The sequence below is a fragment of the Strix aluco genome, chromosome 15, assembly GCF_031877795.1.
Source record: "Strix aluco isolate bStrAlu1 chromosome 15, bStrAlu1.hap1, whole genome shotgun sequence".
NCBI lineage: Eukaryota > Metazoa > Chordata > Aves > Strigiformes > Strigidae > Strix > Strix aluco.
The window spans coordinates 8,603,284-8,618,725 of NC_133945.1; the positions used below are offsets into that span (position 1 = coordinate 8,603,284).

Here is a 15,442-nt window from a genome sequence, read left to right on the forward strand (position 1 = left end):
CTATGCCACCCCCGGGCATGTCCATATACCCTCCAGCCCACCATCCGTGCCACAGCCATGGCACCTTCCATGGCACCTTCCATGGCACCTCCAGGCACCCCCATCCACCCTCCAGGCCACCCCCCCCTGCATGTCACACCCATGCCACCCCCGAGAACTCCTATTCACCCTCCATCCCAGCCTGCATGTCACCCCAAGGCACCCCTGGGACCCCTTATACACCCTCCATGCCATGTCGCCCCCCTGCACCCCCAGACACCCTGTGCCACCCCCCGGCCACACCTCATGCCACCCCAGCCTCCTCCCCACCGCCAGGGGGCGCTACGCCTTCCCTCACATCGTGTCCTCCCGCGCATGCGCTTCCCTCCCGACCTTCCCAAGATGGCGGCTCTGCGCGGCCGCGCCGCCCTGCGCGCTGACGTCAGCACCCTCCGGCGTACGCGGGGCGGGGGTGGGGGCGTGGCCAGGCGCGCTCTCCGCGGCCGGGCCGGGCGGGCGCGTCGGTCTGGCGGCGGCGGCGGCGACGGTGGGGACGGGGACGGCTGAGGCGAACGGCGGAGCGCAGAGGCCGGGGCTCGACGGCATCGCTACGAGCGGGCGGGCCCGCATGGGGGGGTTGCGTGGGGCCGCCGGTTGATTTCGGCGTTGCCACCGCCTCCCGGCGCGATGTCGAATCCCGGTACCCGCCGGAACGGCTCCAGCATCAAAATCCGCCTCACAGGTAACGGGGCGGCGGCGACGCTGTGTGTGTGTGTGTGTCCTCCCCTCCTCCTCTCCTGGGGCCCGGTCTCCCCTCCCCTCACGCCGCCAGGCCGGGGAGGGGGCGGCCGCCCCCTCCCCGGCCTGGCGGCGTGAGGGGAGGGGAGACCGGGCCCAAGGCGGGGGTGGGGGGGGGCAGCGGCGTGAGGAGAGGCCGTGGGACCGAGGCGGCGGCGACCGAGCTCTGATCGTTACTTAACTTTTATCCACCGTTTTTTGGTCCCGCTTCCACCTCCGTGGCCCGGCGGAGCCTCTCTTAATTCTTATTTATTTATATTTTTTTCTTGTCCCTCCCCCCCCCTCCCCCCCCGCGCCCCGGTGTGGGTTCCACCGGCTGCTTCAGCCCTCTTGGGCTGACACAAATTTGGAGGGGGGGGGCCTTTTTGAGGGGGAGTTGTCCCTGTCTCCCCCTCTCCTTGCAGGAGACCGGGGCACTTTGCTCCTTTCTGGGGTCTCTTCTGCTTCTTTCCCCATCGGGGAGTCCCTGTGATACTCCCCGCCACCCCCACCCCCTCCCCTGGCACCCAGCCCCTTCCTGGGGGCTCTTCTGTACCTTCCCCGTGGGGGGGTGTCATTGTGTCCCCCCCTTCCAGCAAGCCAGAGCACCTTGCTCCTTCCTGGGGACTCTTCTGCACCTTTCTTTTGGCGGGGGTGTCCCTGTGTAACACACACACCCCCGCTCTGCATCCAGCAAGCCAGACCACCCTGCCCCTTCTTGGGGTGTCCTCTACACCCTCCCCAGGATTTCCAGGGCCACCTTTCCCACAGACAGGCTTTCAGCAAAGCCTTTCGTAATTTGCTTTGCTTCGCTTTAATTAATAACCCCCCGCCCCAGCCTCCCGTTTGTCGAGGAGGAGAACTCGGTTGCTAATGAGAAAACGTGCATTTAGTTGCTTTTAGCTTTTTTTAAAAGTAGGGTTTTTTTTTTTTTTTTCCCTCCTTCCTCGCAACTTCCTCTCGCTTGGCAAATCGTGCATTCAACTTTTGAAGTTCCTTCCCCGAGCGAGAGGTGACACCAAAAGCGGTGTGTGTCGTGCCTCCTTACGAGGCCTCTGCGAGGGTGCACGTATGGATGAGCCAATTCATGTTGCACCCTCAAAGATCTGGATTAAATCTTCTGGAAGCTGTTCCGGTTGATGCCGAGACTGCTTCTTTAATGGGAAGAGACACAGTTTCTGCTCTGTGAGACTGTTGGATGAATTATTAATAAATAAGGTCCAATCTAGTCTTTCAAAGGCAACAGGTGGATGCTTGGAGATCTCTTGGGCTGAAGGAGCCTTGGTGCTCCTCCGAGTCACTGGCATTGATCTATATAGAGCTGTTTCCGTGGGTGCATAAAACATTGTCAAATAATAAGAAAACAGCTCTAGTTAAACTTCAGTTACAGGTTAACTTGCTTCTGGCACGTAACACAATCAGAAGCAGCTCTTAAAAAAAAAAATCCTGGTTTTCTTTTAATCCTTTTTTTTGATTCTGCACTGTTGTGCTTTAGAAGAGCAAAGTTTGTGAGGATAATGTAAAGCTGAAAATCCTTTACTTGGACGTGAGAATGCTGAAAATATTTTTAGGTTGTATGGCTGATGTTTGATCTGAAATTAGTTTTGTGGTGATGTATGCTAAATGTCAACTCAGTCATTAATGTGGCTTATTTTTATGCAAGTCAGTCAATAAAAATATTGGGAGTTAAGTAACCTAACGCCGTGGTCATAGCCCTTCTTCTGAGCTGGAGGATATCATTTAAATAACAGAGAGAAGCTGTTGGTTTTAATTTTAAAGGATGAATGCTGCATCAAAATGCTTTTTTACTTTTAGCATGCACTAGTCTTCTCTCCTAGCTGAGAACATTTTCTGGAAGAGACTGAAGTTTGTTTATTGAGCAACTTCGTGGATTTTTTTTTTTTTTTTTTTACTCTCCTTTTTCAACTATATTGAAAAAATCTGCTTGCTCAAACACATCTTCTGTTTTTACAAGCAGGAAACCTGGGTGGTGTGACAGAAATTGCTGTATTTAATCAAAAAATAAATTGCTTTGGGAGAGGTTTAGCTTTAGAATCATTAGGCGATGCTGTATTCTTGGCTTTGCTGGAGACTAGTGTGCTGACTTACCTGTTTCAAATAGCTGTAGCTAGCGTGGCTTTTGTCTTCTCATCTGTTTTGCTATTGGGAGATTTGAGCAGATTTAAATCAAGAGAGAGGACCTTTTCTGTTATGATTTACTACCTGCATTGTGTTTCTCGAGATTAGAAACCATTTATGTTTTGCACTACTGAAAATCGCTGTGTAAATACCAGTTAGTCTGAAGATGCCTGTGAGCGTTACTTTGTAAATGGGAAGTGAACAGTGGTAGAATCTTTCATGCTTTTTTTACTCGTATATTGGAAAGGTATTTGTATCAGCAGCATGTTGGGCTTATTTATGTGAATATATCTAAAAGCTCTGGATCCTCTGATGATTATCAGAAACCATCTTCCAGCTTACACAGAATGGTGTCAGTCCTATCCTGCTACAAATCATAATGAACTAAAATGGCAAATAATATTAAAAAAAACCCCCAGCATCAGCAAGCAAGTTGGATGGCAGGTTAAAATGACTTTGTGTCCTATGGATCTCAAACATGCTAATCTCATGTTGTATCTCAGTTTCTCCAAAAGCCTGTTCCTCTTATTTCCATTGGAGCTTTCACTACTGAGCCAGAGATATTCATGGCCTTGTCTCTTGCTGCTTGGAGCAGTTCTAGGCAACATAAGGTAAAACTTACTGTTAAGTCTGTGGTCTCTTTGTATCCATCCTGTCATCAGGGTAGTGCAACGGTGGTGGAATTACCAAAACAGGGATGGAAATAATAAAGTGATATTGTGAGCGCGTGTACTCAAAAAGTCTGCTCGGGATCTGCTGGGTCAGGGAGGAGCATGACCCACAGGCCAAGGGACCTTCACGGAGCACGTGTCCCTTTTTTACTGATGTGCTTCTCTGAAACCTTTGTTTGCTGCTGCAGTCGCTGCTCCCTGGGGAAGTTCCAAAGGGTTCATCATCTCCAAGGCTTACACGTGTCTTGCTCATACTGTTATATCACCCAGAAGTACTCGTGAAAACTGCAGTCTCATTGTGCTGGGTATCGGAGATGTTCCTATTCCAGGTAGCTTGCAGGCGAAGGCTGCAGATGGAATTGGAAAGACTGTGAAGAAGTGGACTAAACATGCAGCTTCTCTACCAAAAAAAGCTGCAAGTTGTGTTCTGGCTTCATCGGTACTGGCTTTTTCAGCAGTGCTTCAGCTGAGGTGTTAAAAGCTGGCTGGCTTCTGGTGCCATTGTGGAACTGCGAAAAGACTGGGAAGGAAAAGGCATTAGTTTAAACTTTATGGATCACTTCATAGATGGAGCAGGAAGCGGGGAGGATTTCATGTATCAGGTCAGAGGGCTGTGTCGAGGGCTGATGGCAAAACCAGTTTCTTTAACAGAAAAGCAGGAGTTGGTATAACAGGAGAATACAAATAGTCATCTCCAAGCACCTCACTTAGCAAGGTTCAGAGTGCTCAGGACTGTAAAAATGCATTCCTGCTTGGCAGACCTGGCCAGGGAAGGTGCTGGGCTGCTGCTGCCGGTGGTTGGTGCAGTTTTGGAGGGAGGGTATAAGGTGAGAACCCTCCCAGGTGTGAGGGAGAGGAAAGCGCAGTGTCGGCAGCATCAGGGAGGGGTGAAGAAGATGATGGGGAAGGGGTGGTTTCTGTGAGGTGAGGAGTCAGAGGGGGTTTGTCGGTGGCAAGTTTGATTCCTGTAGGAAAGGTGGTGGTGCTCAGCAGTGGCAAAGAAAGGGAAAGAGGAGAGAGGTGGTGCAGATGAGTCTCCTGAATGCCAATGTCAGTTCACTGTAGTCAGTGCAGTTTAGGGAAGTCCCATTCACAAAACCTGACCGGTTAGTAGCTGGTAAATGGTGGCTTTGGGTCTTTTTGCAGATACACATTTGTAATTTAAGGAATACGTAAAAGAATACAGCGATTTCAAGTAAAAAATAAAAAAAACATTGCCTTAAGAGCAGTGTTCTCACAGGATTGTTATAAAGGCACAGGTTAAAATGTGTCACAAATGTCAGTATGTTTTGCTTCCCTTTCATGACTAATGTATTGATCGATGCAGCAAAGTTAACTGACTGATCAATAGCAACACTAATATTGGTGACCTGGGCAGTTTTACGTCCAGTGTTCAGAAACAATGAATATCTGTGTAGGGATCTCTCTATCAGACATCGTAAATACTTCATAGACTGTCTGTAGTTTTATGGTCGTACATTAGAAGGACTACGGGTTACGGGCTAAGAGCAGTGATGCAAGAAGGCAGACGGCTGGCCGCTCAGCCCAGCCTGCCTTGGCATTTGCAATTTAATATTGAGCCGGTTTTGTGCAATGGGGAACACAGTGGGAAGCGGCAGTTTAGTAGCTCCAAATTTATTTTGCATGGTAATCTGGGAGTATGTCGAAATCTACGTCTCGTTATTTTCTTCTCGTAAGGATTTTTCTCCACTCCACGTCTTCTGGGAGCGGGTTGCCTGGTTGTGGTTGGAGCGCTGGGCTGGAACTCGACGCTGAGCTTCGCCGCAGATTTCCTGTGCGATGCTGAGCGAGGCGCTTAATCTCTCTCTGTCTCTCTTCCCCATTTGTGTTATGAAGAAGTAGCATTTTCATGAAGGTAAATTTGTGGCTGTTCAGAGCCCCTTCGATAGGGATGGCAAAGAGGCTTGGGGCATATAACTATGGGGACTTCAACAAAAAAAATAAAATCTTGCTTTCATGGGGGGAAGTGGAGAGTGCAGCCTTTGCAGCCAGCCAGCTGGCAACTTTGGGCTGCCGGAGTGGGAATCCAAAGAGCAGCCTTTTCCTCTGGGCAGGCTATGGGTAGCGAGGCTCCTTTTTTGTTTCTCCCAGTAAGTCGAAGCTGTGCCAGCACCATTGTCCTGGTGGAAGTAAATTAAATCTCCAAAAGGAGTTTGTCTGAATATCCCCCTCAGGCAGGGAAAGTAGAAACAATAACTACTTTATTCCTAACTTGAAACTTTCTTTTCTCAAATTGAATGTCTTCATATAAAGAAATGCAATTTGGGATGTGGTTGTACAGTTACTTAATGATTTCTTCTTTTTTATTCCATACTGTCCACCAGTCTAAGAAGAGTTTTCTCATCCGTTTCCTTAAACGGCTTTATCACATTTCTAAAATTTTGTAGCATCATACTTTCTGTGTGTGTTCCAAAATTAAGCATCAATTCAAGGGTCAAATAAGCAGTGTTTCCAATTTCTCAGTGAGGAAGTTGATTTTACACCACAGTGTTATGTGTGCCGAGTAGCTGACCCTTCACTGACAGCAACTCAGAGACTGCTAAAACTGCCACTGTAAATAAAGATAAACGAGACCCCTCGGTTGTTTCTGTAGCTGGCTGGAGATGTGCTTGGTGGGTCACAGAGTGAAGTACTGTATGGAAATACCATCCCTGTGTGTGTGTTTGGAGGTTTACCTGGATTGCTGCCCAACTTGAAGCAAGTCCAGTTGACACGCTTAAAGTTGGATTAATCTGGTTAGATTACTTGCTGCTATTTATGGTACTAGAGTTAACTACTCACTCGGCTGCCTTGTTGGTTTGGGCCATGTTGGTTGAGGTAGAGTGATAGGGCAGAGTGGTTTGGAAAAGATGCGGGTAAATCTGTTGGTGCAGTATACTTGTGAAGTTTAGGTATGTACACAGCAGAGCAACTCATTTAAGACTTGAATGAAGAGAATATTAAAAAAAAAAAAAGCTAGGAGAGGCAGTTCCATCTGCCACCTTTTTCCCTGAATTAGGAATTGAATCTTTTTTGTTACATTTTCCCATTATGATTCCTCTGGAAATGGTCAAAATACTACTGTGAAAAGGACCAAATTCTGGAATATCATTGAAAGCTTTTGCCTGTATTAGTGCTTTTATATTTTTCATGAAAACTGATGCTGATTTATTTTCCCAGAGTGAAACAAGCTGTTAGTGAAAATGGTTGGTTCTTTCCTATACCATCAGTTGAGGGGAAAAAAAGGAGTTGGTGACATCTTGAGTCTCGAGATACTTGTTGACAACCACCACATCGTTTCTCCTGTTGTGATTTGTTTAGGTTTTAGGGTATCTGTGTCGAGGTGTCACTTATAGTCCTTGATGCTCTTGCCAACACCAGGATGCTGCCTCATTTGAGTGAGGACAACACTACAGTTGATAAGACTTCCAAATTTTTTTACCTTGATATCATCTCACCTTCTTTAGCACGTATACTGGAAAGCCTGCAGTTAAGCATGCAGGTAGTTGACATTGAGCACTTGTGTTATGGCTGGTGGTGAGGAAGCTGCACTGCTCTCAGATTGTGATGTTTCAGGTGCTTACAAATGAGTTCCTGCAGATACTGCTGCGGCACTCATGATGTTATCTCCTTGCTAGTCTGCTGACCTCCATTGCCAAAAATTTGTCACCCACCGTGAGAAGACTGGCGGAAGAAAACCTGTGCTCGTCCTTAGCTGCTTCAGTGCAAATTCAGCTTTCCCATGTAAGTCTAGCTCAAGAATTTAAGATGCTGGACTTCAAAAAGCTGAGGTATATGCATGTGTTATCTTCTGTTGGGACTTGATTTGGAGAGGAAAAAAAAAAACCAGAACAGAGAGTAGTGATTTCTTAAACCACGCAGCAAGCTTTGCTAGAGCTTGTTTATTAGTGTATATCAATTTACGAAAGATTTATTTAAGTATTAATGTAATACAAGAAGAAACCTGCACATATGTTTGCTAAAGGAAAGTCAGTAGGTCCATAACAGGTTAAGATGCTACATGTTTTTAAACTTTGTTTCACATCTCTTTGAAGGGGAATTCAGTAATTTCTGAGAGGGGATCCCTGGGGATATTTTTCTCTGTTTTCCATATCTTTCTTTGTGAAAGTCTTGAAATGCAATGGGAAGACATAGCAAAAATGTTAAAAGTTTTTCTTTCAAATATTCTCTCATGAACTGGCAACTACATTGGGTGTATTTGAGGGTATAGGAGCTGGATGATAAATTTGACTATACTCTAGTTGAATTGGCAGAATAAGCATGCATGCTGTTTTAGAAAGAATCTCTCCACAGGGCTGTAATGGCTTGATGCCTTCCTCTTCAGTAAGTCATTTTTGTCAAGTTAAAGGCCAAAATTCAAACTGGCTTGTTGTCAAGGACACTAAGCACAGCAGGCAAAAATCCCCAAGGCTACCCAATTCACAGCATAGATAGATAAAGCTGGCAGAGCATGGTTTACTCTTCCTTCCCTCCCCCATGAAAAAATCCTCTTGCTTGGGTTTTTTTGAGGATATGGACACTATTATGCATACTAATACAATTTAACAGAAAGTATTTAAATGGAAGGTTTGTTCATCTGTTTGTGGGTAAAACAATCCATTATTGTTTGGGAGTAATGCAAAAATAATGCACAATCCCCCCAGTGACTGCGTGGTGCTGCAGGCTGCTCTGCCGTTCCAGCTGTGCTCACCTCCGCCACAGCTGGAGGGAATTGTCATTGGCCGAGCACCGGCTCCAGCATCGCGTCCCGGTGAGCACCAGCCCTTTACGTTGGCTGTTGTGTGATGAAGCAGTTCAAATGGGCTAAGCTCATAATCCTGAATTGTGCTGTTATGACCATAAGAAATGATGGAAAATCCTGTGGAATTAAGTGTTTGTAATAGCTTTCTATTTTACACTTTGGTTCCTGATTCTCTCGTAAGAATATACAGCAGCCCATTGAGGAATAAAGGGCAATGTTAAACCACACTATTAACTTCAAGTATTATTGACCACTAGAATACTCCAGGAATATTACGTGTCCCTGAATGTCCTCACTAATGTGCAGGGTTAGCCATGGTTGGGTTTTTTCAAATGGTAGGTGTTTCTTTCCCCACTGATTATAAAGGAACCCTGCTGAAGAAAATAAAATTTGTTTCTCCTTCCCTTATAGGTAACCTTGTATTATCTTTCTCTTGCAGAAGTTTTTGCTTTTACAAGTAACCAGTAGTAGGCAAAGAAGTATTTTCAATAGGATGCAATCTTTTTTCCTCAGGTTGATGAGGTCTTTCTAGATACATTTTATTATTTGGAGTAAAATGGTGGGTTTTGTATGAGTGAATTAGAGGAATAACATTTTCTTTGACCTTTTAATATGTTTGCATTTTTGTCTTCCATAGAAACCTATTTCCTCTAATGGTTGGACTAAAATAAAATGCATATATTCTTATAAATTTAAAGTTTCCATTTCTTGTTTACTTCACAAAATGGCAAATTAAATTTGCATGTGTTAAAATATAGTCTTCTAATCCATCTCCCTGGTTTTCAGGGCACTATATTAAAAGCTCTCCTTTGTATTTTTCTCCTTAAAATAAAGGTTAAAAACCCATTGAAGATAGTTGACTCTTTATTTATTTTGAATTCAAGGCAACTACTAACATCAGTCTGAACTCTCTTTTTTTTCATGGTCCTGACTTTTCTTCCTCACACCCTGAATGTGGCCTGTATTGCATCCCCAAAGCAAACCGGATATTACAGCACGAAATTCAGTCCCTGTGGTCAGTTTTTTTACATCTTCTAGTACATAGGGTGTATGACCCGAAAAGTTTATTGAAAAGGAAGCATCTCTTGAAATGCATGTTCTCTGTTTTCCTGAGGAGTAAAAGAGAAAAATAAAACAGCCCAGACTGCATATGAAAATTAACTGCATGTATGGGTTGTGCTGTTGCATTAGCATCATTTTTTGACCACACAAGTGCAGAATTTAGAAAAGCAAGGAATTCCAATTTAATTCAGACTTGCAGTGATTGATATACTTCCGGGGAAGCCTTGTTCTTTATCCTTGCAGCTGATGTGTTTTGGGTTTTTTCACGTGTGCAGACATTTTTATATGCATGTGGGAACTTCAGTTTAAACGCAGAATTAAAATGCAGAGGTGTCATGTTCTACAAGCATAAGTCTAAGGCTTCTTTAAGCGTTAATGGGAAGAGAATCCGTTAGATTTGGTAAACTTTGGGTTCAGAATTGAGTAGGTGAATGTAAGCTAAAGGTCTTATGTCAGCCTTTGAAAAAAATTGGGTGAATTTTCTGGGCTCTTGAAATGATATTTACTTCAGCATTATATATAGTAGAAATTCTAAGCAGTATCTCTTGTATGTCTTTCTTAAAAACACCTGCAGACAGGTAACCATAGTGCTACGTGCGATGGGCGTGTTCATATTTCATGTGTCTGTGAATACCCTACTAAACAACAGATCAGAGAGAACAGAAATGGCGTGGTGGAAAAAAAAAAATAAAATGCCTGAAGTGTTGGGGCTTTTGGAATTTGCAGAGAACTTCTGTGTATCCAGTTTTTCATCTCCTAGCTATTTCTTACATGAAGTGTTTTTATGCTGCGATCTGCTGATGCATTTAACCCACTCCTGGAATTGTTTTTAACCAGAGTGAAAATACTTCTGTTGAGGGCCCTGTTTCACAGATGAGTGCTGAAATAAGGTGAGATAAGGTTAAAAGGCATAAGTGAAGTTAGGGAGCTAGTAGGTGCCAGCGAGTGGCACACGGCGTGGTCCATCAGCCCGTGAATGTACTGGAGTCAGAGAAGGGGTCTGAATTGTTTGACTTGGAAGTGGTGTGATATAACCACACTTGGGTTTAACTCTGCCCCTGCCCCTCTTCCCAGAGATCCTATAATTCATTAAATAATCCAACATCAAATTTGTGACTGTAAAAGCACGGGCTATAGGAACAAATGTCTGGCTCTAAGACTGACTTCTGCATGTTGTGCAATAATTAACTAAAATATAGTATGCTACATGTACAGCTAATATGCCACCATAGGAGCACCTACATCTTTTAATTCCTTCTTTCCAAGATTTTTAGGGAATTGAATGTGATTTTTTTTGAAATGTATTAATTAGATATGTCTGTTACAGCACAGTAAACGAGCACAGGTATGAGAGTCAGTCGGCCAGACTGACACCAGCATGCAACCCCTAGATCTGCTTAGGGTAATATAATCAGTTCCAATAACTGCATTGTCACCAGCTCTTATTAGTAGTGCTTTTACGTGGTCTACAAAGAGACTTAGGCAAACAAAAGAAACATGTAAATGGGTGCTTTTCTGTGTTGTGCTCTTTAGTTTAAAATTAAATACCTTCTCAGAGTTAAAGGTCTATCTGGTAACAGGGTAAATAATACTTTAGTATAATCCAACGGTTTGGCTTAGACTTGCACTCACAGTGATTTTTTTTTTTTTTTTTTTGTTCAATCACAGAAGTAATTTGACTTCTCTACAAATAATGTTTTTTATAAACTTCAATAGAAATTAGCAAACCAGCCATCAAATGGGATTTATAAAAAGTTGCATGGGAAAATGTGTTGTAAGTAGTCTGCAATTCAAGGCATTTCCTTCGCAGGATGCTTATCAAGCCTCCATGTGCTACTTCCAAATTGAACTAGAGCATAGATGAGAAGTATTTTTGATGGGGGGGGGGTGGGGGGAGTAGGGAGAAAATAAAACCCAGTTGGAAAGTAGTACCATGTTTTTTTATCATTGCCTTAGGATGTAGATCCTACAAGTGTTCAGAGAGAAACACCAGAAGGAAACAGATTAATCTGTGATGTTTGAGATGATGCTGGTAGTGTAAACGTGATTGAAATAGTCATTGTAGGAGTGGTGAGTAAATATACTAGAAAGCTTTGGATAAACTGACTTCTCTTTGATAGTCTGTGTACCAAGTAAAGACAAAATGTCCTGCTTGTTTCTGTGACGTTTCTTCACCAGGGAGGCTGTATCAGGCGGAGCAGCAGCCAGTTTAAGGATGGTCGTGCTTCCAGATGCTCGTTTATGATAGCAGCAACCAGAGACTCGTGCAGGAGATCCCGGTCGTGGCTACCAGCCTCTTCTGGGGTGGTGGAGTTAAGAACTTGCAAGTCCAAGGGGAAGAGGATCCAGCAAGTATTTTTGCAGGGATTTCTTCTGGATTGGAAAGCTGATATTAATCAGTTTTCTAGGCTTTTGGTAGTTTTACGAATCAGCCGTGAAACCTGGCATACAGAAGCTGTCTACAGATTTCAGGAGATGGTGCTGCCTTAGTTGCCCATCAGGTTGATGGATAAACTTATGTGACAAACTTAATCTTCTTTCCAGACTAAAAAATTACCAGACTGAATAAGGGATCGCACCTGTCATTCTCTAACTAATTTTTGGCTCTTCATCTGATTTCAGTCAAATTTGATGAGGGCAGGGATGTTAAGGATAGCGGGTCTCCAAGACTCATGGAGTAGCTTGGTAGAACAAATTTCTGCCCCCGTGGCCCGCCAGAGCTGCCGGAGGGGGCGAGGAGAGATGCCCGGTCCCGATCCCAGCCCTGTGGTCAGATGTGGAAGGAGCAACCTGGGAGAGTGGGAGAGGAGCTCTGAGGTAGGAGGGGGAGGGACATACATGTATTAAGTCCACCACGCACCTATAGGTAAATCAGGCTTTGTGAATGAAACTCCTAATTCCACAACCAGATTGAATGTGTTTTGGTTTTCTTTTTTTTTCCTCCAGAATTTAACAACATTCTCTGAGGGAAACATCCAGATGACTTTATCAAGCACCTGTAATAACACTCCCTATACATTTGTTTTGACTTAAGGGGTTTGTTTTGCTTTTTAACCCAGATGAAATTGTGTGTTAATTCCTTACACAGAGATTCATCTGTCCTGCGAGCATGTCGCTTACAGCATCAGCCAATGCGTCAACCTCCTACTGGCATTTTTTAATTAAAAGAACAGCACTATCACTTCAAATTAGTGCCACATAGCTTATTTTAGTAAGGAGTGAAATGGTGTTTAAAGGCTTTTCTCTCATGAAAATTGTTTATTAAATTTTGCTCTCTTTTGGTTTTATCCAGTAGTTTGTCATTCAGTGCTTGGACAATAACTGATTCCTAGGTGTGTGAGTCCTGTTAGTGATATGAATGCAAATAAAAGGCTTGCTTTTAATATCTCAACAATTTGATAAATAGGAATCACCTTCTTAAAAAAACCCATACCAAACAAACATTGTATTACTTTATGGTTTCCACAAAGCAAGCATTAGCCTGTTTTCAAGTGCATTCCCTGTGTTGAGAAGGTAGTGAATAAATAGATATTTCTGGGAGCTTCTGTGTCATGAACTGTGAAGAGATGTTTTTTGTAATCCTGTTCAGTGAAATTGTTAAGCCTCCCTTATACTAAATTACTGTGAGAGCAAGTAATATATCCAGTGAGAGCTAGCCCTAGTGAGAATTTTCCTCATACAGCGTTTCATTTTATCTGGAATATTAGCACTGTTAACCATCCATGCGAAATGTAATGTATTGAATCTATTTAATCAATTTAAAATGGAAAGCAAACATCTTAGGCTTTGACTGAACCAGCTGTCCTCATGTATTGGTTTTTTAGATATTATATTTTGGACTTTGGATGTGTTAATATAAGAGTTTGATAAGGAACTTTTTGTCTAGGAGAATTTTCTTCATATATTTTGTTGCAGGATCCTGCAGCCAAGTATAAAATCCTGTGTCTGAATATGAAACATACACGTTAAGGTTGTATAGGAAGAGGCATGGTATCTTTTCACTCAAACTCCAGTTTCTTTATATAATAGCTTTGATCAAGGTATCTCGGAGCAGTAGTGGGATTATAATTTATTGATGTAATGGACACTGACATTTTGTACAGGGGAAATACAAACAGTTGCTGTTGCAGGCGAAGTGATGAATGCATAATGTTGGAAAAATTGTAACCAAACATCCTGGTCAGAATAATGCACTAAAACATTTTCATCAAGATCCCAGTCTTTGTGACTGGGGATTCACTTGGCATTAGAAAGGGGGTTTCCTTTACTGAGTAGCTTGCAAGTTGTTCTTAAAAGAAATTGCCTGGTGTGGGGGGAGGTCCACATATGTTGCTGTTAAGCCACTGTTGAGAAACTGAATTTGCAATGAAAGTGTTAATTTTTTTAATAAAAATAAGAAATCTTTGCTAGAATGCTACATGCATGCTGCATGTTATCCATTTTCATTCTAAACTCTATTTTTATTTTGCGCTCTGAAGCCAGTCTGTAACTAAAACATTCCTAGTGTCTTTTGGCTGGAGATTTAGTCAAGGACATTTTTCATCCTGCTTTCAAGAAGATGGTTCCAGCCTTTCTTGAAGCTGCTCCAAAGGAAATTTCCTTCCGTTGTGGGTACGGTGGCAATGAGGGAAGACACTGCTTATGGTCCAAAGGCTTAGTGACGTCCTCTTGTTGTTGTCACGTCCTACCATGCTTAATCTGAAAACAAATTTAAATATTTAACATAGCTAGATGGTACAAGATAAGTGTTGGAGTCACTCTGTATCCATGATGTTAGTTCTGCTTGAGCTCACTCAACTCATGAGTTGATTGTTAGCAGAATAATGTGGATGAATGTTTTATGGGCACACAGGAAAGGGACTGTGTCAATGTCCATAGGCGACAGACCTCCCTCCCCACCTTCCGACTAAATCGAAGGGTATTTGCCGTCACGGATTGGTTTTTCTTGCTCAACCATAGATTGGCTCTGACCACTCTGTTTGTTTTGTTGTTCATCTCTGGTGACTGTCAGTAGCACTGGGCTGAATAAACAGAGACTATTGATCAAATTTGAAGTCATTAACTTGGCAGTTTAAATAGATGCTGTCCTATATAATTAGAACAAGGGAGTAACACATAGGCTGATACAGCTTTATTCTGAATAAAAGCCTTCTTTTCATGAAATCTTGTTTGGTGCTATTCAGCTCTCAGTTTTGTGCCTCCTGTAGGTCATGCAAGAATTAGACATTTTGTTAAAAATACCTAAAGTCAAGAGGATGGCTTCGCTTGTGTAAGAGAGCAAGGACACTGATACAACACGGATCTGCTGAACTTTGATACTAATTGGAAATCGTGTTTGGAAGGAGGGGGTGCTAATGTGAGGTTATTGGTTAACCACATCCAGCTAGAGCATGTCTTGGGGAGGAATACTGCTTAGTATTGCCTTCATCTCCAAGCGAGCAGCTTTACTTCTAGCTCTGAAGAAGTCACGGTTTTTGATTGTCCATCTCGCTGCTGCTCAGCTGAGAGAAACACATGCCTGTTAGATCTGGATGTTTATACTCAAACACAACGGGTGATTAATTATTTCTGAAGGAAGATGTTTCCTTTTAATGGCTACTGTCGTGCGATGTGCCTGTCAGCCTTCTAAATCATTTTAACGTTTTAGATGGAGCATGGCTGTAAGACACACGGAGTATTTTGCTGTATGTGTTGGACTCCTTGAAGAACCATTACGGACGACTGGCAGTATCGTGTGAACGCACCGGCAAGGAGCAGCGATAATCTCATTAATATATGTGCAGCGTGCGCCTGCAGACAGCCCGGTGCTCCTGAGTCACACTGCTGTGAGTCTCTAGAGAGCGTGCAAATTCAGCAGTAGGATGCACGCGTATTGACCCACATTTCCTCGGGCAGAGCAGCGGTCACGTGCATCTCATTGCTTGGAGATCAGATGAGAACTGATCTAACTTGGTTCATCCAGCATTTGCATGACCCGAGCCAAAGTGCTTTTAGGGATTTACCACTTGTGTGACTAATACGTGATTAGGTAGATTGTAGAGTGTGTGTATGT

The 15,442-nt window shown here is 43.4% G+C and overlaps 1 protein-coding gene across 4 annotated transcripts in view; it reads left to right on the forward strand.

Annotated features, from left to right (window-relative positions):
* The first annotated feature begins 486 nt into the window (after positions 1-486).
* The window catches only part of SMURF1 (SMAD specific E3 ubiquitin protein ligase 1), a 47,174-nt gene continuing 32,218 nt past the window's right edge, over positions 487-15,442 (forward strand). For all 4 annotated transcript variants that reach the window (XM_074840445.1, XM_074840446.1, XM_074840447.1 and 1 more), the window contains exon 1: positions 487-721. In XM_074840445.1, coding sequence (XP_074696546.1) covers positions 667-721 — 55 coding nt within the window. In that variant the 5' untranslated portion in view covers positions 487-666. The remainder of the gene's footprint in view (positions 722-15,442) is intronic.